Source organism: Cydia pomonella, chromosome 20 (genome assembly GCF_033807575.1).
Source record: "Cydia pomonella isolate Wapato2018A chromosome 20, ilCydPomo1, whole genome shotgun sequence".
Lineage (NCBI taxonomy): Eukaryota > Metazoa > Arthropoda > Insecta > Lepidoptera > Tortricidae > Cydia > Cydia pomonella.
Window position 1 is genome coordinate 5287807 of NC_084722.1, and position 22974 is coordinate 5310780.

Sequence of the window (22974 nt, forward strand, 5' to 3'; positions counted from 1 at the left end):
AGATGACAACAAAGTTATGTCATGCTTATTATTTTTTGTATAGGTAGCAATATTTTATACTTAAGTTATTAATGTGCATTTTTAGTTTTGTTCTCGAAAACTGCTCTAACAATTCTACAGGCTCGGCAACGCGCATGTGATACTACCCCTGCAACCGTCTATGGAATGGAACTGTTTACATTAGACGGGAAAAGTGAGCCGTAAATTATTTTTCATTTAATGTATGGAACTATGACTTAAGGCACACAGTTTATAACACAAGAATAAGTATTATTTCCACAGTAAAAGTGGAACAATTGGGACACGGTACAGGATCAAAACACATTTATAGACTATTAATTTATTTACAAATACATGTTGTATTTAACGATAATTTGGTTTGTTCAATAACGTTGATAGGTATATTTTTTCTAAAAACTTAAAATTTCTTAAAACATTAAACTTTATAATTGGCAACATTTGAATATAATAACTTAAACAGGTTACCTTTATAAGAATAAGTGCCTACGCAATGTTTAGGAACCAAGTGATTTTTAAATAACGTTTTTGATTTCATAAACTCCGCGTAGAGTATAAGGCACTTTAGGAGTTGACTATGATGTTATATTAAATAATAATTCATTTCAAACGACTACAAAATTATCAACGAGGTTAAAGCTCAAATACATTCTGATGATATTACTTGCAAAACGTGAAATCCCTTCATCTGGATAAAATATAGTGACATTTCTTTATCATATAAGCGTAGTATAAAACTTAGCTTAACATAATACATCTACACTACTATGATATGTACAACAATGATTATAGGATTTATATTTAATAAAAATAGGTACTATGGTAACTTTTAAACAGGACGCCAAAATGTTATGTTTTAATATACCCTGTATTTAATAACCAATCTATTCAAAATAAGATCGATATGTGTCAGCAACACAATTCAGACAGTAACCTATGAAATGAGGGCCTTATGAGAGACAGTATAAGGCAATATCCTACCAGAGAATTAACAAATGATGTGCAGATATATTGTTACCTGTTTGAAAATTAATTATATGGACCTCAGTTCGACATGTTATTGTTTATAAAGCTTCGAATGTAGGTACATTTTAATTATTTCATAAAATAAGACTTTCACAACATAACACCAACATTTAAAAGATCTAATACAATTGCTAAAAATATAATTAAATATTAAGAGTAAGGTAGCAATAGTCCAAGCTCGATATAAGGAAAAATCCTACGTATTTTGGCAACTTACCTATAACTAGTAAACAACACGATAAAACCCTGTTATGTAATTCGGAGAGGGGTGCCAATTCCGGTCACGGACTTATGAAAATAAATAATAGTCCAAATAACACTAATTCAGATACTCGGTGTTAACTCTATTAAAGTTTTCATGCATTTGGTATGGTTTAACGGAGATTAAGAAACAAATTTATTTAGTTTCTGTTTTGTTTCTTAAAAATAACAGTGCCTTCAGGGTTTGGCAAGAAGATAAGTGAAGTAACTGACATCATTTTCTTGACGGGTTGATAAAGACGAACATAAGTAGGTGGACAAAAAGCTATGACAGATCTGGAAAACATTTGAATGCTAACGTTACTGTAAATAATTTGAGAAGATAGTGTACCGGAAGACCAAACGAGCGAAAAGGCAAGTCAGCACCATAAACAATATAACATTTACAAGAGGTCAGGACCCTAAAATCACGTAGGTACGCAGCATCAGTCGATGTCTAAACTTTTGAAACTGCTGGTCAAGCTAGCGAACAAGCCTTTACTGGGCTTCTTGATTCTCTTCTTCTCATCAACCTTAAAGATCTCCGTCTCTATAAGCCAGTCTCTATAAGTTTCCTCCATGTTCTTGCGTTGTTCGGCGTGGAAGTCTTTCACGGGGGGAAGGGGACCGCCGTAGTCTTCCGGCAGGAGTTCCTTATCGACGACGGCGGCGGGACCCTCGGAGCAGAAGTTAAGCAGGTTGAGCAGGTTGGAGTGGATGAGAGGCTTCACCAGGCACATCACCTGGTTGATGAACGAGACTGTATGCACCACGTGGATCTTTTTCAGACGACACGGGTGCGCGGTCTGGAAGTGCATAACGTATTGATTAAAAAACAAAGAAAAACTAAGGACTGATTAGGCAATAGGGACTTGAAACATGATGATCATAATAATATTAAAAACCAGTTAACATATGATTTCGTCCGTAAGTACTGTACTTTTATTCGTACGTCAGCTATCAATTCAGCAAGATACATTCGGTCTCCATCAACAGACGAGCTTGAAGATGTAAAACTGTAACTTTTTAAAGCGATAATCATAAATTCAATTAGAGATCAAACAGGCTATTTCACAATTCACAAATGAAACCAACCTGAATGTAAACCATGAACGCCCGCAGCGCCGGCAACGTGACCCTCGTGAGGTGTCCAAGACTGCAGCCCTTCATGTCGAAGATGACGATGTACCCGTCCGAGAGCCGGTCCTCAGAGAGCTTTACGTCATTGAACATGCAGAAAACCCGCACGGCGTCCGCGAAATTCAGCTTGCTGTAAAAATTGATTTAGATTTATCTATTTATAATATAATTCATTTACAGAATATAGTGGATTATCAAATAAAAATAGGCTCAATTGGCGTTCAAATGTTTCGTCAGATGGTTTGGTTGATGGACTTTTGCAGGTGACTGGAAGTGCCATGCGATGATGCGAAGCGGCACTGTGGGTAGTCTCCCCGTGGATCGAAGCTGTTTGCCCGTAACCTACGTATTTTGTTAATAAATGTAATTTTTGATACAAGGTTTTATCGCTGACTCTTTGAACAGTCAAGTAATATTCATCGAGACAATTCCAATAAACCTAAACACAATGAAGTTGCATTGTTCTGTAAAGCCTCCTTAGGCCATCTCCGCAACGATTTCCATCATCAGATTAACTCAATGGTACCATAATATGGCATTGTCATTGTTTTCCGCGATACATAAATACTAGAGTCTACTGCAAACTTTATGAGAAATCACAATTAATTAAATATAGATAAGAACGTAGATACGTAAAATGTAGAGTAAATATGGTGCCACTGGGGAGTGTACTGGGACCCTTATTATGCTTGATTTACACCAATGACATTCGGCCTAATTCTAATTTTAATATAATCAAATTTTTGACGTATTAGAATCAAGCCGATAATAAGAAGTAGCCCACCCTTTTTTTATAGAACAAGACATTTTTAAGACAGTACAGTTTTTATAGAACTTGATACCAACATTGACTATGAAAGAAAAGATAATTTTACTCTTAAAGACATTATTAGTTAACTAAAGAACTAAAATTTTAAAATACCTACATAGAAGTAATGAAAAATCAATAAAAATGTGTCATACCTATAGTCGAAGTCCGACAGCCGGTAGAGCAGCACGTGGTAGCCCTCGGACGTCTTATTCGGGAGGCCGATCATGTGGCTGCAACGGGAAAGATTTACTTAAGTTCAATTGAATGTATTATTTTTACTAAGTGTGGTAAAATCTGGAAATACGCCCGATTACTAAGATTACGGCAAGATACCGACTATTGTGACCATAATTGGAGCAAGCAACTATAACGGTACAAGTACAAGTAATAAAGAAAACAGTCCTAACTCTGCACATTAAAATATGTACGCTTTACTAACAAACTTCAGACTCAACAACTGCTCATTCACTCGAAACTGGGTTAATACCTAGGTCTAGGGGTCTAGACCAGTTGTAGCTTGCCTTGGACCGTGTATCGTCACTTCTTTGGTGCAATTTTATTTGTTTGACAATTATCTCCTCTATATATTCTACCTATATTTTTTTTAACGTAATAATATACAGCATTACAGTCGAGACCAAAGCACTGTACAATTCAGATTATATAATAGGATTACATACTAGGAAAAACAGATCACAATCAACTTTCGTCCATCACCTCGCAATACCGCAGACACATCTGATACACTATATATTAATTGGGCGTTCGCTGACAGTATACACATATGCTTAACTAGAACTTACTGTCAGCGAAAGTCCAAAGAATTTTCCTGATATGGTGAGGAGTCCGAAACCGAATAAATAATAATTTCTTTATTTTTTGGGTAGCTAATATAGAGGTGAAAGGAATATTGGCCACGAGACATTATTATAAAAAGTGTGTGTGCATAGATAAAACTAGTTTTATTGTAGAAAAATAGACATCTTCTTTACATGAGAAAAAGTGGCCAATTCGTCCGGAGGCTGAGGCCGGAATTAAACCAGTGTCTTCAGCTTACGCGGCTAGAGTCAGACCAAGATAAATTGGCAGCGATTTTGACAGCCCAGACAGTGCAACTGTCATTTTAAACGTCAAACTTCTATGAAATTATGAAGTTTACTTAACACTTACATAGGCTGGGAAATCAAAATCATTCAAAATCAACTTAACTTGGTCTGACTCTAACGTCCTAAAAATAAATCAAAAATATACTTAGGACCACTTGCACCTCCTACTAATCCAGGGTTAACCAGTTAAAGGTGAAGTTACCATGGTTACCAGTACAATTTGACACTGAGTTAATGGTTTAACCTATGTTTAACCGATTAGCCCCGGATTAGTGGGAAGGTGCAAGTGGCGCTTAATAAGTTGTTTCGTTCCCTTGTAGGTAATATTCTATGGTGATATTCTGTAAGTAATATTCTATATTTATTCCTTGTAAGTACATGATATGTCCGACTAATAGGTCCCACTGTTAGATAGGTACAGTCAGCATCAATACTAGCGGATGAAACAATGCGCCTAAAGTATCTGACATCTCAGATAACTTATCCAAAAATAGATAAAATTCTAAACTTCACGTTTCAAAGTATATATTTTACAGTCTCAGTTGTTCTCTATATTAAAGACATCAGTTTTTGTTAAGCTGTGATAGAATGGCAGATACTTATGAAGCGTTATTTGATCCCCTTCTTTTGATGCTGACTGTACCTAGTGGCTTAAGAACACATAATCCGCTATCTGGCCGTACATAGATTGGCCGTTCTTAAGAGAACTGCTTTAGAACATATTTCTGTAACTCCAAACTTTCTACACCAGTAATTGTATTTCAGTTGTTAGGTAAACAGATTATGCGGTGAATTTCACTGATACACTTAACGTGCAGTAAGCAGTCGTTAAATAACGGCCGCATACTAGCCCGTATTCTGACATAACCACGCATTTTCTCAACATTAATGTAAGGACGATCGTCAGTGGTAATCCAAACGTACATACAACTATTTTAAACTATGACGATTCAACAGGCTTGTCCACTTGATAATATTGCGGACAAGGTAGGACACGAAACGAAGCGCGCCTGGTCAATAAAATTTAATTTTAAGAGACCGGTAGACATTGCAAGACCTCGCTTCGGCAACGCGGGGAATCAGGAACAGGCAGACAAATGCTACGGCCACATTATAGGGCGAAGATTCGTGGCGCGTTGTCGCGACAAAAACTTCGCGGTACAACGACCACGAACTACATGGCCACATATTGTCGCGATAAAAGCTTCGGGCGAACTAGATCGGTCAATGTGGATCTGGCGGCAAGATGGAGGAAGCCAACTCAGATTATTCTTTATTCGTACCCAAGCGTCATGAATGAGATGTTTTTTTTTATGATGAGGGTCTTGAGGGTTCCACAAAATAGGTTCCGCTTCGTAATTATCAATAAACTCCATGACTTTTTCATTGCTCCAATCCATGGCGACGATAGACTAGTACGTGCGAAACACTCGAAAGAAACACTTGAAATGAACTCTTGAAGTGTAGCCACTTGCACGAACTTTGTCGCGATAAAATTCCTTTGATGTGTTCATCAGTTCGAGTTCGCCCGAATGATTCGCGCCACAGCGAACTGCGTGGCTATACGTGTCGCGACAGGTCGAACATTCGCCGAATCCCGATAATGTGGCCGCAGCAAAACAGGGGCACGGGTTTGTTTCACCAATGTTTCCCTTACCCAACGTGACACTCAGGTGCAACACAAGAGTTATGTTTTTGGCGGAATTTATCAATGTCAAGTTACTAAGGTCTTACCCTCCAAGGCGCACGATTCCTATGTTTTTTGTCGGGAAAATAGTTTAATCAGTCTGGTCAAATAAAAAACGGACTATATTCAATTCCTGTAGTCTTCATCAAATTTACTAGACAAAAAATAATTGGCCCTGAAATGAAGGTACTTTTGCTCAGTCAATCCTGTTCGAATTTGATATTGAGTTTATTATTATATTAAACAAACAGTATTTGTGTTTGGACGTTGGACTGCACGATACACGATGCATGTTTACAGTTACGTAACTTATCTGCGAATCGTAAAATAAGAATGAGGCGGACTCGAGTGGCCCTGGCCTTAGGCTAGCAGAGGTTAGTAGCCGCTTTGCCTTGAGGAACATTCAAATGTTATAAAAATCAGATTATCAATTTTTATTTATCCCAGTGCATCGCTGGCACTCATATATTAATTTCAGAGGGATGGACTGCGCTTAATGTAAAAATGAATAACATATTTATATAATCTTAATACATATCTTTATCGGGGCGCAGTGTTAACTGTGCTTTGATGCGCATGTCATAATGATAATACATCCAACTCTCTTTTAAATATTATATAACCCTACTTAAAGAAGATATTAGATACAAGAGTACATTGTGCAACGAGGGGGGTAAGTGGAATTTTCGACACGAGGGTGGTAATTCTCGGCAGCCGCAGGCTGGAGGGAATTAAGGCCCTAGTTTGCAATATTCTTACCCCCTGAGTTACACACAATGTTTTTCATCACACTTGCGAAGAAAAAACTAAATTTTATTAGAAATAATTCTTCACTACTAAAATTAAAAAAAAAACACAATCCATAACTCCCGGGGGAACAATATAGGCCTTTGTCATTTAGTACACCTGCATGAATTAAGATCTTTTTGGAGCAAGTGTGATGAAAATATTATTATATTTTAGAATGAAGTTCTCAGAGTACCAACCAAACAACGATGTGTTATTAATTACCTTAACACTAATTTTGTTTTTAAAGTAACTTGATCTTGAAGTAACGTTCATTTCAAAAATGGAATCTCCTCCTGCAGATAGTTTTTAATTTAATATAGACTTGCATGACTTAAACTTATTTTCTAAAGGCAAGGCACGTCCGAAAGCACGGGATGTAATTGACGTCATTACTATACCGTTCTGTAATCATTACAGCCATAATTCAGATAGCCTACCGCGAACCACGTACGATTTTTTGCCTCTTTGTTGCACTTACGTACGAATTTACAAGTGCAAAAGAGAGGTAAAACTTCGTTCGCGGTTGGCTGACCGCAATTGCAGTGTCGAGGCTCCAATACGCACACTATAACAGAAAGCTTCATCTTTTCAACCACGCGCCGTGACTTAAGCGATCCTCTACGTTTTCTTAAGTAGCCTATTCCAGCAATCCTGCTTCCTAACTAAAACTCTGAGATCCCATATCAAATCCGATGGCATGGCCTTTTAGAGAAAAGGTAGAGTCAACCCAAGATACAGCTAAGCTAAGATAATATAAGCTCAACGAGGGGGGGCGGGGTTACGGTCGGCAACGCGCATGTAACTCCTCTGGAGTTGCAGGCGTACAATAGGCTACGGAGACTGCTTACCATCAGGAGGGCCGTATGCTTGTTTGCCACCGACGTAGTATAAAAAAAAAAAGATAAGTTGGCAGCGATTTTAATAGCCCAGACGGTGCACGGGTTATTTTAAACGTCATACTTCTATGAAATTATGACACTTGCACCGTCTGGTCTATCAAAATCGCTGCCAACTTACCTTAGTCTGACTCTAGGTACCTACATAATGTACATCCTCATTGGCTTAGCACAACGTTATTTTATTTCCTACTTGACATTGTTTGAATATCAAACTTATTCATTGATAGGTACTCTGTAGTACCATGGTACAATTGTTTTTTATTTCGATTATTGTTATTAATTATGTTTGACATTTATATATTTAATGATTATAATTATCTTAGGTATATTTAGGTATATTTTGTAGTATGATTTATATATTTAATGATATTTTGACATGGCTAATATTTTATGATCCATTTATATACCATTGTATATAACCTCTAAAACATTAAATTGTAATGTAATAATATTACATTTTAATTGATAATTAAATTTCACATTGTATCCGACGATCACTATACGACAAGTAATTGCTTATGTATCCTTTTACATTATCTATGCATGAAAATTGTATTGATAGATAAATAAACTACTTGAAAAATAATATCAACAGAAAAGTGATCAATCACGATCATAACACGAACCTATCCTCCAATTTATCGCTGAACTGATTTAAGCATTTATTACTTATTTTCTGTTAACGTTTAAGCCTTAATTTGACAACGCCCAAAATACTGGATATAAGTGTGACCCTGTTTTTACATTTTTTCCTAACAAGAGTCATCACATCAACCATTGAACTCCGGAAAGATGGAGGATGAGGAGGGAATCAAGACCTTTCGTATTTTGTATCGATGTTACGGCCTCTACTTGCCAATTATCTGACGAATAAAGTCATCGTTGGCGTTTCACAATCTTCAAATAAGCTTAACTGGTAGATCAACTGCTATGTTTTGCAGGAAGTTTTATCTGGCAGTTAATTTATTTGTCAATTAGCTATCCAATACTTTACTTGGACATTGTGAAGCAGGCCCTTAGAGTAATAAAGTCGCTGAGTGCGAATGTAATCACGTATAGGTGATTTAATTAATTAGTAGTACGTAGGAATATGCCGAAATTCAAAAACACATCCAGTATCGTCAGACGTAAACCAGACAGTATCTGATTTGGTGCAGTGCGTGTCAATTTAAGTACCTTGCCATAACAATGAACAAAACATGTTTGCATGAGTAAATTGAGTATTTATGTAACAGGGTCTCACAGAAAACTACCCCTTTCAGATGCGAGGCATAGATAGCAAGGCAGGATCGATATCACCCATCAGTATTATACGTTAGATCAATAACTGCCATATCAGATGTACCGTAAAAGCCCAGGCGACGTTGATGGAGTAAATAATGATGATGTATTATTGTAATAACACTAATAACTAGTAACGAGTTACGTTTAAATAGGTAAGCTAGTATTTTCCACTCAATAATATGATACTACCTAAGCATATTAAATACTTTATAGAAATAGTTATTAGTTTTACAAGGGGGCAAAATTGTTGTTTAACGTTTAACCGCTCGTGCCAATATTAATACCCGAGCAAGCAAAAGATTTCAAAATTGAACCACAAGCGTAGTTCGAGAAAGAAGTGGAATCTTGAGCGTTGCGAGGGTTTCAAGGTTTCAAGGCACGAGGGTTAATCAAACTTTGCCTCCGAATAAAACACAAAAATTTTCACCACACCAACACGAGGAAAATACTAACAAAAAAATCATACCAAATCAAATCCAAATGAACGTAATAAAAATTATCATTCAAACTCATCATTTAAAAGTCAATTCCATCAGCTAACTTAAGGAAACAACTCAAAATTTGCATCTGTTTACTTTGCCCCACATGTAGAATGTAGATAAAATGCAACAATAAAGTTTTTGAACAATCAAGAGGGCCTTTACCAGCTGGTTTGGTGAAAATACATACATAAATTTCACGCAGGTTTCACTGCCTGCGTCAAAACGTCGGAAATAAAGGTAGCAATAAATTCGAACCCAGTTTTAAACATGTTTTAAAAAGTACTTATACTATTATCGTCCCTTCCGACCAGTTGCGGGAAGGCGGCATCTTACCCATGTATTCTGACGTCATCCGAGTTTAGTGATTTTCTTGGTGACTACACAGAGTGTAAATTTAGTCACCTGCAGTAATTTACGATGTGAATATATAGGTCATACTGAGCAACTTTTACTATTTATGGGACGAACCCCGAAATCATGAAAAAATTTGGCTGTCTCATAGATTTGGCTGGTCTGATCTGACGTTGACATTTTCTATGGGAGAGTCATTTTTTCGCGATTACGGGGTTGGCCCTATAATAAAAATTGCTCAGTATGACTTGTATATTCACATCGAAAATATTGCAGGTTGCAGGTGAATAAATTTTCAACCTGTATTATCATTGGTGATCACTGTGGTCAGCTATATACCTAGTTTTATTCGATTCTTTTGACTTATAGATTGAGTTTCAGGAACCGGTAAAGTCATATTCAGCTAATTGACCATTGAGCTAATTGATAATTGAAATTGTTTCCTCAAATTCTACTTCATTATACCAGATTATGAATAAAACTCCGCTTAAAGAAGTTCCAAGTAAATCCTTGTCAAAAAATCATTTTTGGTACAAGCTTTTATCGCTGACTGTATTATTCTTTCCACATGCAACTAATACTCATCAAGACAATTATAAAAGTCCCAAACACAATAAGGTTGCGTTGTTTTATTACAGAGTTTCTAAGGCTACCTCCTGTCTGGATGGTATCATGATGTTGAATTGTCACCGGACTTACATACAACGTGTCCCAAAACTCAACGATAAGCCGGCACCAGAGGATGGAGCTGCTTATGATTAGTCGAGAAAAAATAAGGAAAAAAATATATCTCAATTATTTTAGAAATTACAGAAAAAAAAAATGAAATTCATTGAAAATCGACATCCCTAATGGTATTTTTAACGACCATGTCTACAAATATTCAAATATTACTGTTTTTTATTTTGTTTTTGGAAACTTCAGTAGCCCTGCTATCTAACACAGTTCTTAAAAATACCAAAATACATGTAGTTTTTACACAAAAAATAATCAAAATTCATTTTGTCCCTACAATTTTGAAAGATTGTTTCTTACAGTCCACTTTCAATCATCATGGTGTAAAAAAATAGTATCGACACCACTATGGCAATTATTTTCAAAAGTTGACGCAACTAACCAAGATTCCAAAATGGTATAATACTTTTGGAAACCTAATCACAACAAAAAACAACGAATTTTTAAATGTTGATATTAATCACTTTTGAAAAGGGTTGTTGTTGCAAGTTTTAAAATTTCAATGGAAAATGTGGGTAGTTAATACAATTTTCAAGTCAGTACACTCTGATCCTTTGTTCGCTGTGCACCGTTCCGTATTAATTGATGTGGCTCTCATACTAACAACTCTTGGCTTTGCTTTTTGGACTGGTGATCTGCAAACTGTACTGACCTGGCATTATTTTGGACTGTGATTGTGTTTTGTGTATTGGACTTTTTCCGTATTCTGGATTGTTTAGCGTTTATTAATAATGTAGTAAATGAATTTAAAAAAAAGGAAAAAAAATTGTACCATTTCTTTGCATTTATTCAACATTTTTCAACAACAAAAATCCTTTTTTGGGTACAGTAAAAGTGATTACCGCCAACATTAAATAATGTCGATTCTTGTTTAAAAATTCGTTGTTTTTTTTTGTGACTAGGTTTCCTAAAGTATTATACCATTTTGGAATCTTGGTTAGTTGCGTCAACTTTTGAAAATAATTGCCATAGTGGTGTCGATACTATTTTTTTACACCATGATGATTGAAAGTGGACTGTAAGAAAAAATCTTTCAAAATTGTAGGGACAAAATGAATTTTGATTATTTTTTGTGTAATAACTACATGTATTATGGTATTTTTAAGAACTGTGTTAGATAGCAGGGCTACTTAAGTTTCCAAAAACAAAAAAAAAACAGTAATATTTGAATATTTGTGACATGGTCGTTAAAAATACCATTAGGGATGTCGATTTTCGATGAATTTCATTTTTTTTCTGTAATTTCTAAAATAATTGAGATATATTTTTTTCCTTATTTTTTCTCGACTAATCATAAGCAGCTCCATCCTCTGGTGCCGGCTTATCGTTGAGTTTTGGGACACGTTGTATGTATGCAAATTTCAGATTCATTAGAAGTCGGGATGTGGGTCAAATTTAACTTGCAAGATTTGACATGTTAGATACATACTTACATTGCAAGTTAAATAAAAGCTTGTAAAAACGATTAAAATATTATATTCAGGCAATTAGTACAACCGCACAACAAATGCAGAAGTGATGTATTTTCAGCGTGAGCATATCCTATGTCCGGATGGCGTCTGACACGGGAACTGTGCCAAATTTGACTCCATTAGTTCGGTAGAACTCAATTAAGCCCCCCACCCTTCCCCACGCGCTTCACACTCATCAAAACCCCATTTTATGATGCCACTAGTCACACCACAGCCTACAGCAACACACTAATAATATTAGACTCACACCGTTCGAGAAATGGGCCCCTGGTTTATCAATGTAGATAATATATATTAACGTGGGTGTAATATAAATAATATCTCAAAAAGAAAGGAGATTATTTTCATTAGTGCTTGCTTGACGCATGTGCGAGCTCTCAACGAGGGCCTAGCCAAGATGCCAATCGTTTGCGCCGTAGCTAACCAAATGTCTCTCTGTCGCACTTATACAGGCTGTTTTTTAAGAACCTGCAATATTTTACGATGTGAATATATACAAAGCAACTTTTATTATGGACCGCGAAATCGCGCTGCGAAAATTCAAAATTCGCGTCGTTTGATATGCGTAAAAAACTGTCACGACTAGGAAATCCACAAATATTCGCGACTGTAGTCCATTTTGGGAGTGACGATGACGATCATATCGACATGTCCTGCGTTTAATTACTTTAATTGTATACATACGCTTGCCGCAAGATGAATTGAATGAAAAACCTTAACGCAAGATGGATATGAAGAATCAGACGGACACAGGCCAGGCACTTATTGACATTGACACCGGATAATTAAATTGACACTCTGGGGCCCATTTCTCGAACAAGACTGTCAAATCGTATGGGTTTCCATGACAACAATTTTGCGTATATTTCTGGGTCCGGGTAAGGACCGCACATACTGTCTAGTAGTTGAGTGTTCAGCAATTGTCACTGTCCAGGTGACCATTGTCACAATGGTGAAACAGGGGCAAGCTAGTAAGTAGTTGTTCTAATAAAAAACACATACGCAATATCCAGTATCTGTTGGTTCCTAGGCGACAGCGGGTCGCGGTTGCTGAAGAGATCGGGCGTGTTGGTGCGGTGCGTGAAGTAGTACTCAATGGTTTCCTTGGTCTCCTTGACCTTGTAGTAGTTGGAGTGCAGGAACAGCACGATGTACTCGTCGGAGATGTATGGCAAATGCGGCTGACTCTTCACCCTGGGAAAAAAGCATGGAAAATATTTATAACTATATTTTTTTAATATTTCATACCAACTGTGTGTTATCGTAGATATCTCCTAAATAGATGATCCATGAGTGGTTTTTTTACAGAAATTATTTTCTGTCTAGATCGTTCTTAGCTATATGATGTGACCATGTTGAGTAAGAGGTTGAGAGCTCGGGGCCAGAACAGATCGAGAATTCCCTACTGTGTTTCTCTTGCCCCAATGTTTTACTGAGCCTGTCTAGCCATACGTTTATTTTATTGTGTCGGGGTTAAATTTTATATTTTCATCACACTTGTTCGAAAAAGATCTTATTTCATGCAACTGAAGGACAAAGGCCTAGTTAGTTAAGGTTTTTTTGTTACCAATTCATACGAATTAACTAGATATAAATATAGAGTTTTACTTTTAAAATATTAAAGATTATAATTTAGTATTTTTGTTGATGTTTAAGAATATTTAATTTGATTTATTTAATAGGCGCATGAAATATTTTTTTTACAATTTTCAATTGTGGCTGAACGTCGGATAGGCCTGTGCCTTTGATGCCTAACCTGTCAAAGAATGACAATATGGCGGACGAATGTTTGAAATGTCACCGTATTTAAGAATTATTTCGCTTAAAATTTAGTTTTTTCATCGCAAGTGTCTTGTCGGAAGTATATTGTCACTCGAGTCTTTAATTCACTCCTGCGGCTGTCGTGAATATATAGACTCTCGTACAATATTTCACTCACCCCCCTCGTTGCACAATGTACTATTATACAAGCCGATGGCGCAGATCACATATAATGCAACTTATTCCTCCAAAACGAATAAACGCTAACTTTTTCGAGTGAATTAAAGACTCGAGTGGCAATATACTTGCGACAAGACACTTGCGAAGACAAAACTAAATTTTAAGCGAAATAAAATGAATCGATATCCTGCAGTAGCGAGGTATTTAACATTTCCGCAGTAGTGGTGTGCCATTACACGGGCGATATTCTTGGAAAAATCCTTAGTTATTAAGTTGGTAGATATTTTCATTTTGTTTTTCAAATATTGTAAGCAAAAACACTTTTACATAAGTATGCCTATATTAGGCCTATAGGTAGATTAATAGATTAACAGTCGTAACCTAGTAATAACGTGGTCGACAACGTTTAATTTTTGCATACACCTATGGCCAATGAAGTGTGTAATGTAGCCAGTCAGTATCAAATAGATTGTATCAGACACATTTTTACTCAAATGTGATCTTCCCATTGACATATATCTAAGGCGGGCCTTACGGGCAATATGAATGGGGCCAGCACAGCGGTGTCACGCACTTAGTGCCCGTAAGGCTCGTCCTTAGATATATGTCAATGGATCTTTCAACATTATAGTTTATTCGTGGCAAAAATATACAGATAAGAAGAGGAACAAAAAGAAACTTATACATAATATTATAACATATAACATTATATTACATGACACATATTAGCCACGAAATGGTCCCGACTCAGCAACAGCCAACGCTGGTCTTCCGCCGGGGCCATAAACGAGTGAAGCACGGAAAGTACACAATTTTTTTTTTTTTTTTTTATAAACAATAGCATTAAAACAAACAAATTGGAACGAAATAAATAACAGATCACAGTTAAATTATATGTAAATAAAAAATTATAAAAATAAAAGAAATTATGGCGATAAAAAGTACAACGTGAACGCGACCAAATTGCTATTGCAGCTCGTTACAAGTAGGCTGAAGTCGGGCCTTAGCTACCTCTACACAAACAAAAGTGTAAGTGGGATCATAAACGTCGAATCTATATGAAATTAAGACGTTTGTCATGGCCCTTACACACTTTATCACGTAAAAGTCGGTACAAAATTAACTTGGTCCGACTAAGTATAATTAATTGTACAGCACTTGTCCGCATTGCCCCTAGCCACGACTTATTGCAATACGTGACGCGTCGTGCGCTCCTTACACGTTAAACATAATTATTAGTTTTAACATGTTTTACTATGTTATTATCAAATATATATACTTTAGAGCATAAAAACATACCTATATAGCTATATATAATGAAGAAACCGGTTGAGCCGGTTTTACAAAAAAAAAACTAAAACAAAAAATCGTGAGAAAATAGAGATTATTTCTCTCAAAGCTCGATTATCTCGATGTTATGTGTAATTCATTGCATTAAAACACAATTCATTACCTAAGTATAAGTACCAGTGTAAGGAAAACACTTTATTCCTGATTAGTGACGTCTCTTAAAGAACCCTGTATATTACTCAGCTAATTTAACATAATTATATTTAACTAGAGGAACAACTGCTAATCTTATGTTATTTTCTATTTACATACGTACCAAGTGGCTGCAAAAATTGACAGTTATTATTGCTAGAGCGACACGACATGGTAATATTATACCTATATGCAAAAAAACGTGCCTTAGTACATTACTTTAAAATTAAAAATACAGTACACTAGTGTAGATCTATGTACAGTCGCCATCATATAAGTATATCATAGCGGCCGAGATGCTCATAAACATCTGAACACGTCTCTATTGTCAATGTGTTAGAGTTACAGTTCGTGTTCAGATATTTTTGAGCACCTTGGCCGCTCCACGACTATAATACTAACAGCAACACTCTTAATTGACTTTCGGTGGACTTTATATCTTTGTAATAAGACTAATAAGGTTCACGACTAATAATACCATGGACAGCACGTCGTACGAACGCGTTTATCAGAGAACAGAGGGCCTACCGCGAACCACGTTCGACGTGTTGCCTCCCTGTCACACTTACTTACGAATTTACAAGTGCGACAAAGATGCAACACGTCGAACGTGGTTCGCGGTAGGCCCTCAGCTCAACCTTACACTTTCTCAACTCTCAGTCTCTCTGCGACGTGTCTGCAACTCTGCACCGTATTCTTCAGTATTGCCTGTGGTCAGTGTCTATACTGAAAATAATACCTTGAAAAATTCGTAAACTTTATTGTAAATACATACGGTCCACCGATGGTTAGGTAGGTAAGTGATGCTTAGGTGTTACAATACTAGTAATAGGTAATGGGCTACTATGACAAGATAATATTGAGTACAGTACTCATAATAATTGTCCTATAGCAATTATAGCGCACAGCTTTGCAGAAAATCTATAAAACAATCAAGGCCAGTAATGGAATTAATGCTTTGAGTATTTTATTTGTTATTATTTACGAGTATGTTCTTTATGGTACAATAAAGAACATATAGGTATTAGGTAGTTACTTATTAACTATTGATACAAAAAAAAGCGGCCAAGTGCGAGTCGGACTCGCGCATGAAGGGTTCCGTACCATTTAAGACGTATTAAAAAAAAATGTACTTACTAGATTTTGTTCAACATTTTACCACTTTGGAAGTGTCTCTCGCGCAAACTATTCAGTTTAGAAAAAAATGATATTAGGAACCTAATATCATTTTTGAAGACCTATCCATAGATACCCCACACGTATGGGTTTGATGAAAAAATTTTTTTTTTAATTATATGACGTTTTAAAAAAAAAACTACTCACTAGATCTCGTTCAAACCAATTTTCGTTGGAAGTTTGCATGGTAATGTATATCATATATTTTTTTTAGTTTTTTCATTCTGTTATTTTAGAAGTTACGGGGGGGGGGGGGGGACACACATTTTACCACTTTGGAAGTGTCTCTCGCGCAAACTATTCACTTTAGAAAAAAATTATATTAGAAACCTCAATATCATTTTTGAAGACCTATCCATAGATTTCCCACACGTATGGGATTGATGAAAAAAAATTTTTTTTTAAATTTTATGACGTATTAAAAAAAAAACTACTTACTAGATCTCGTTCAAACCAATTTTCGGTGGAAGTTTGCATGACAATGTATATCATATATTTTTTTTAGTTTTTTCATTCTGTTATTTTAGAAGTTACCGGGGGGGGGGGGGGGGGGGGACACACATTTTACCACTTTGGAAGTGTCTCTCGCGCAAACTATTCACTTTAGAAAAAAATTATATTAGAAACCTCAATATCATTTTTGAAGACCTATCCATAGATACCCCACACGTATGGGTTTGACGAAAAAAGATTTTTTGAGTTTCAGTTCTAAGTATGGGGAACCCCCAAAATTTACTGTTTTTTTTCTATTTTTGTGTGAACATCTTAATGCGGTTCATAGAATACATCCACTTACTAAGTTTGAACAGTATAGCTCTTATAGTTTCGGAAAAAAGTGGCTGTGACAGAATCGGACAGACAGACGGACATGACGAATCTATAAGGGTTCCGTTTTTTGCCATTTGGCTACGGAACCCTAAAAATGGCTATTTTATACATTCCGGCTGATGTGATGATTGTCGGTGTGATGCAGCCAATTTCTATTTCGCGTTTTCAGCATTGAAAGCTATGAAATCAAACTGCTATGAAATTATGACGTTTATTTAACACTTGCACAGGCTGTGTTATCAAAAGCGCTGCCAACTTAGCATGGTCTGACTCTAATTCATTCGCGTCTTGCTTGTAGAAAGACAAGTCAAAAGCTATTTTTTACGCGGCAGACCGCGGCAGCCTTACAGGTCTTACAATTTTCCAGTAGTTGACTTGAGATTCAAACATGATGTGGCCAATGATGAATGTTCAAAGACTTCAAAGCTGCAGGCGGTTGTGGAAATGGGGTAACTGTCAGCTGATCCGTGTCAGGTAAGTTTCAGTCATGAGGATCGTTTTTTAAGACAAAAATGTATACGTATACAGAAAGAATTGTGTCTAAGTACGTAATTACTTCACGGTCCAATTCATGCTGAAATCAATAACATTCAACTAATTGTGTTGTGTAAATTGGCGCAGTGGATGCGTTGCAATGCTTCCTTCAGTTCACTGTCTAAAATTTCCTATTTACTGAAAATAGGATATTATTATGAAACGTTGAATCTTTACCCAGTCAAGACCACCAGCCGATTCGACGGGTCCTCGCCGTTTTGTCGCCTAAATAGTGTTTAGGTTAGATAACAAGCATGTACCTATTAGTTGTATGAGTCGATCTGGTTTGTTTTGAGAATCAAGTGGGATGGGGATGGGATCCATGACATTGAAGCAATACAAAAGTCTGAAATGACAGTCAAATTCACAATCCTAATGTACTCACCAAAGGGTACCCACTCTTCGATGTCATTCGATGATAAAGTACTTAAAGTACTCACCACTCTCTGATCTGCTGTATCTCCTCCTCGTACTCCTCGGGTAGCGACTTCAGCCCCTGTATGAAGGGGTGCGAGTCGCCGCCATCTTGAAAGTTTGTTGAACTGTCATTAATGCGATGATAGTACTCACCACTCTCTGACCTGCTGTATCTCCTCCTCGTACTCTTCGGGCAGCGACTTCAGCCCCTGCATGAAGGGGTGCGAGTACTTGGTCGCCGCCATCTTGGAAGCGTACCCTCACGCCACCTTCTGAAACAAGTACGTACCATTAAATAAATATACCTACAAAGGACCACACCTAATATATAAAGACGAAGGTAAACAACAAGCGACCTTATCGCTAAAGAGTTATTTATATTCCAGACAACCCTTGGACAGTGGAGAAATTAAAACTGTAAACTTAATCTTGCCCTCCCATTATGTTTCTCTATGATCTTTCTACAATGTTGCTTCTTCATACCTAAAGAGTGTTTCAAAACAACATATTTATAGTCATTAGTAAGGGATTACGTGTCGCAACACTCGCAACATAATATTTGAAATTTCCAAACCGGGGAAATGGCTATTATAGCCATTTTAATACTTAACTGGTTCGCGTCTCACGAAGCAAATGACCATACACAAAAGTAGGACAGATTGAAGGATCTCAACATCACGTAACGTGGCTCATGTTACTCAAGAACAGGATGCATTATCAGAGAAAGGCACGAGAAAGTATAAACAAAGCTACTTCCTGCTCGTAAATTCAGTACGGGCAGTCTTAAAACCTGTATTTACACAAAATTGAATCTTATCCCACCAACATAAATCTCTTTAATAATTGAATTGTTCTTACGCCAGCCAACGTAAGTATTAAAATATGTAGAACAATTGACAGTAGGTACTTGTGAAGTTCCTCTTTTAAATAAAAGTGTGAGTGATAATACTGATAATATATGAATTTTGTCCACGGGTCAGGGCACTATGGTAAACAAATGAAATGTTTGCAAAAAGCTTTGATCAACCCGGATTTAGTAGCTGACCATGATTGATACAACCCGGAAAAATGTTCATGACTTGCTTGTGATAATTACGCATCACACAGCTTATCAACTTATTATGTGGCCGTAGTGTGCCGTGAGCATTAAAAGTTTCTCCAAAAACTTCCTGCCTCGCACAGCCAAACTGTTGTAATGAACTGTCGCTCGGTATTTCCGACCGATACAAACTTAAAGCCTTCAAGAAAAGAGTGTCCTCCCATCGAAAGCACTTATTACAACCCCTCTGGTGTTGCAGGCGTCCAAGGTAATTGCTTATCAATATCATCAAGCGATTCGTGTGCTCATTTGCCTCTTATATATTATCATAAAAAAACACTATGTTGTGCATGATTGTGCCCATTAATTACGTCCTTAAACTAAATCTCACAAGAAATCGATGAGGCTTGTTCCTGAGTCCTTGGATAGCGTCCTGTTCGACGAGGAAACGCACAATTTCCCACTGAACATTTTCCCCTCGTAACATAAATTAGGATTAAAGCAGAAACAGCTGATTTTCCGGTTGTTCGACAGACAATAATGTTTGATTGACTAGTGGAGATTGCTAGGATGTTTTTGGTAGGTATCGTAATAGGTAGTTTACATTTATTAAGCTTACAAGTGGCTCAATTATTTTCACCGGTCTTCAAGAATACTCAAGTTTTCGTGAGTAATCATCCCCACTGCCCGACAATAGGTATAACTAGCGGCCCGCCATTCAAGAAATAATTTTAAGAATAAAAACCGAGTTCAATGAGGGAGACCGGTGAAAGAACCGGTTGTTGATTTTGGATTTCATACAATGAAATTAAAAAGACTGGTAAAATACCCGCAATAGAGTATTCGACTATTTTTAAAATAAATTATTTTAAACCATGCATGAAATAATACTAAAATGGCTATAAGTTTTCTTAAAAGAGTTGAGATTTACCCTCAATTCCTCATGGAATCCATCAAAACTCATGCATGACAAAAATGTAAGTACCTTGAAAACCTAACTGCTTAACAAACATGCGAAGAGAACAAATTGCCAAACGTGAACTAGGTATGCAGCGTTGAAGAGTTCCATTCTGTTCATCATCAGCAGTTCCGCATCATCAAATGTCACTTTACAAATGTAAATGCTTTATTTGATGATGAAAATACTAAGATCACTATATATATATATGCCTTTAACATTTGAGGAGTTCCCTCGATGCCTCATGGACCCCATCGTCAGAACTCAAACTTGACAAAAATTTGTCTTAAAAATCTAATTTGCTTCACAAACACAGCTAAGAGAACAAATCGCCAAACGTGAACGTCGCGTATGCGTCGTTGAAGAGTTCCATTCTGGTCATCATCAGCAGTTCCACTTCATCAACTGTCACTTTTTAAATGTAAATGCTTGATTTGTTTGATGAAAACGCAAAAATCACTATATGTATTTTCTTCACATTTGAAGAGTTCCCTCGATTCCTCATCCCATCATCAGAACTGAGTTTTGACAAAAACAGGCCCAATCTGTATATATATAGTTTCAAACAAAAAAATAATTTTTAAAATCGGTTCAGAAATGACGGAGTTATGAACTCCTCCTTTTGAAATATTGAAGTCGGTTAAAAATTACAGTCAAATTTGAATCAATGGTATTAGAAAACACAATTGAATTAGATTCGTTTTAAAACCGAACGAATCAAAACAAAAGCTACTCTTTGCCATTTAATAATGATTTAAATTTAATTTTAGGTAACTTGCACCTACTATACTAATACTATTATATGATTTATATGTATATAGCCGTGGGACGCTAGAGGATAAGTACCAAATAAGTACTTATATACGCTGTCAATGTAACCTTCATGCTTTCAAAAAATAAAATTTCTTACACCCATGACTATGGAAGGTACAGGTAAGGAATGCAATCTCCACAGGCAGAACTGATGCAAAAGTGTCCAGTTGTCAGCTATAAATACTAGTTCCAAATCTCTCCAGACTAGCGCTAGAGCTAAGAACCTAGGCGTTATTGACGAAGTGAAGTGTGCTGTGTATGATTTGATTTATTTTTTCAAGTATTCTAGGTATTGTAGCGGCACCTATTTAAGGTTTTTTGATGACACTTTTCAGATTCCATTCCTTACCTCCACCTTCCATACCCATGACATTGGAATTTGAGTGTCATTTTCTACAAAAGAAAACGCCTAACGAAATTTAAATCATGTACTTAGATATTCCCATCATCACATCACTTTTCCTTGCATCTGTACACCGGCCCCTTTCAAGAGTGACTTGGCAAAGTGTAGTGTACCTAAGCGCTATAGATTTTGTGCATGTCTCACACACACACACACAATCTTCAATTCTCATAAAATATAGTTTTAATTATTTTTCGTGTAAATGTAATAGCTACGTGCCAACACGTATTCGGTGCCGATGCCGTAAGGTTAACCATTACAATAAAGAATGTCATGACTCGGCTGGCCCACCTTGCATTGTGCATAATTGCCTACAACTCATAATTGCATATTGCAACTTTATTGTTACTTAGCTGTTTTCATAGTCACTTAGTGTTAATAAGGGGCTGCTGTTTTGTAATAGGTAGTAATTGATGACTTGTGTCTTAAAATTTATGTCTAAAGGGATTGGTCATTGTACAGTCAAGTGTAATTGGTGCACACATCTTAATCAAAAATATGTCCATAGCTCTTATGTCGACAAATTAAGAGCAATGGGGCATATTTATGTGTAAGTTATATGCGCCCATATTTTTATACTTGACTGCACATAGACAAAAAAAAATTACTCAGTACATTTAAAAAAGGTGACGGTCAAGATCTATATTATTATCAAGGTTAGAGTTATTTTTTAGAATAATCTTATAAAGTTTTTAACTCAGTCGAGCATTTCTTTTAAACAAATGCCTCTTTTCATCAATAAGAATTTTTCTATGATTTATTCTGTTATTTTTACTCAGAATATCGAGCTCTTTCGATCATAATAGTAAAAAAATCCTTAAGTTTTTCTTATTGTGCTGCCATAATTCGATATAGGTACTTTGTTTCATTTTCATGGTACCTAGCACAGTCGAGTTATAATTATATAAAATACAAGAAGTTCCAAGGGATATTACTCTATAAGGGGCCACATGAACGTTATTTATTTATTCTAATTTACCACTTCATCTGAACTTGGCTTTCCCGACTTCTTTTAAGTCAACTATTTCGCGATAAAAATAAGATTAACAGAGGGGATTGTAAACCATTAGACCATACAGGTTCAGAATTGTTGTCTATCTCCGTTTGTAGCATCTTTTCACTTTGAATTAAACCCATCTTTATTGTCACCTGTGCCTCTGAAGTTTTCCTCGTTTAGGTTAACAAAGGCAAATAAAACTCGATAAATTTCCGTGTTGCGTAGGTACACTCGTGCGCAATAACTGGTCGGGAATCGTTTGCCGAATTCAGAGTGGGTTACGGCGGCGGCGGAGCGGAACACATGCACTGTGCAGTGTAACTTCTTTCACGAATTAGGACAAGTA

General features: G+C 36.4%; 1 protein-coding gene across 2 annotated transcripts in view; it reads right to left on the reverse strand.

The window, feature by feature from the left end:
* Positions 1 to 324: 324 nt before the first annotated feature.
* Positions 325 to 22974, reverse strand: part of LOC133528998 (clavesin-1-like) — a 30414-nt gene continuing 7764 nt past the window's right edge. The window contains exons 2-6 of one of the 2 annotated variants that reach the window (XM_061866566.1): positions 18572 to 18690; positions 13043 to 13234; positions 3388 to 3465; positions 2380 to 2554; positions 325 to 2090 (exon numbers count right to left, since the gene is read on the reverse strand). In XM_061866566.1, the coding sequence (XP_061722550.1) occupies positions 1731 to 2090; positions 2380 to 2554; positions 3388 to 3465; positions 13043 to 13234; positions 18572 to 18663 (897 nt within the window). In that variant the 5' untranslated portion in view covers positions 18664 to 18690 and the 3' untranslated portion in view covers positions 325 to 1730. The remainder of the gene's footprint in view (positions 2091 to 2379; positions 2555 to 3387; positions 3466 to 13042; positions 13235 to 18571; positions 18691 to 22974) is intronic. The other variant, XM_061866567.1, reaches the window with a different exon arrangement.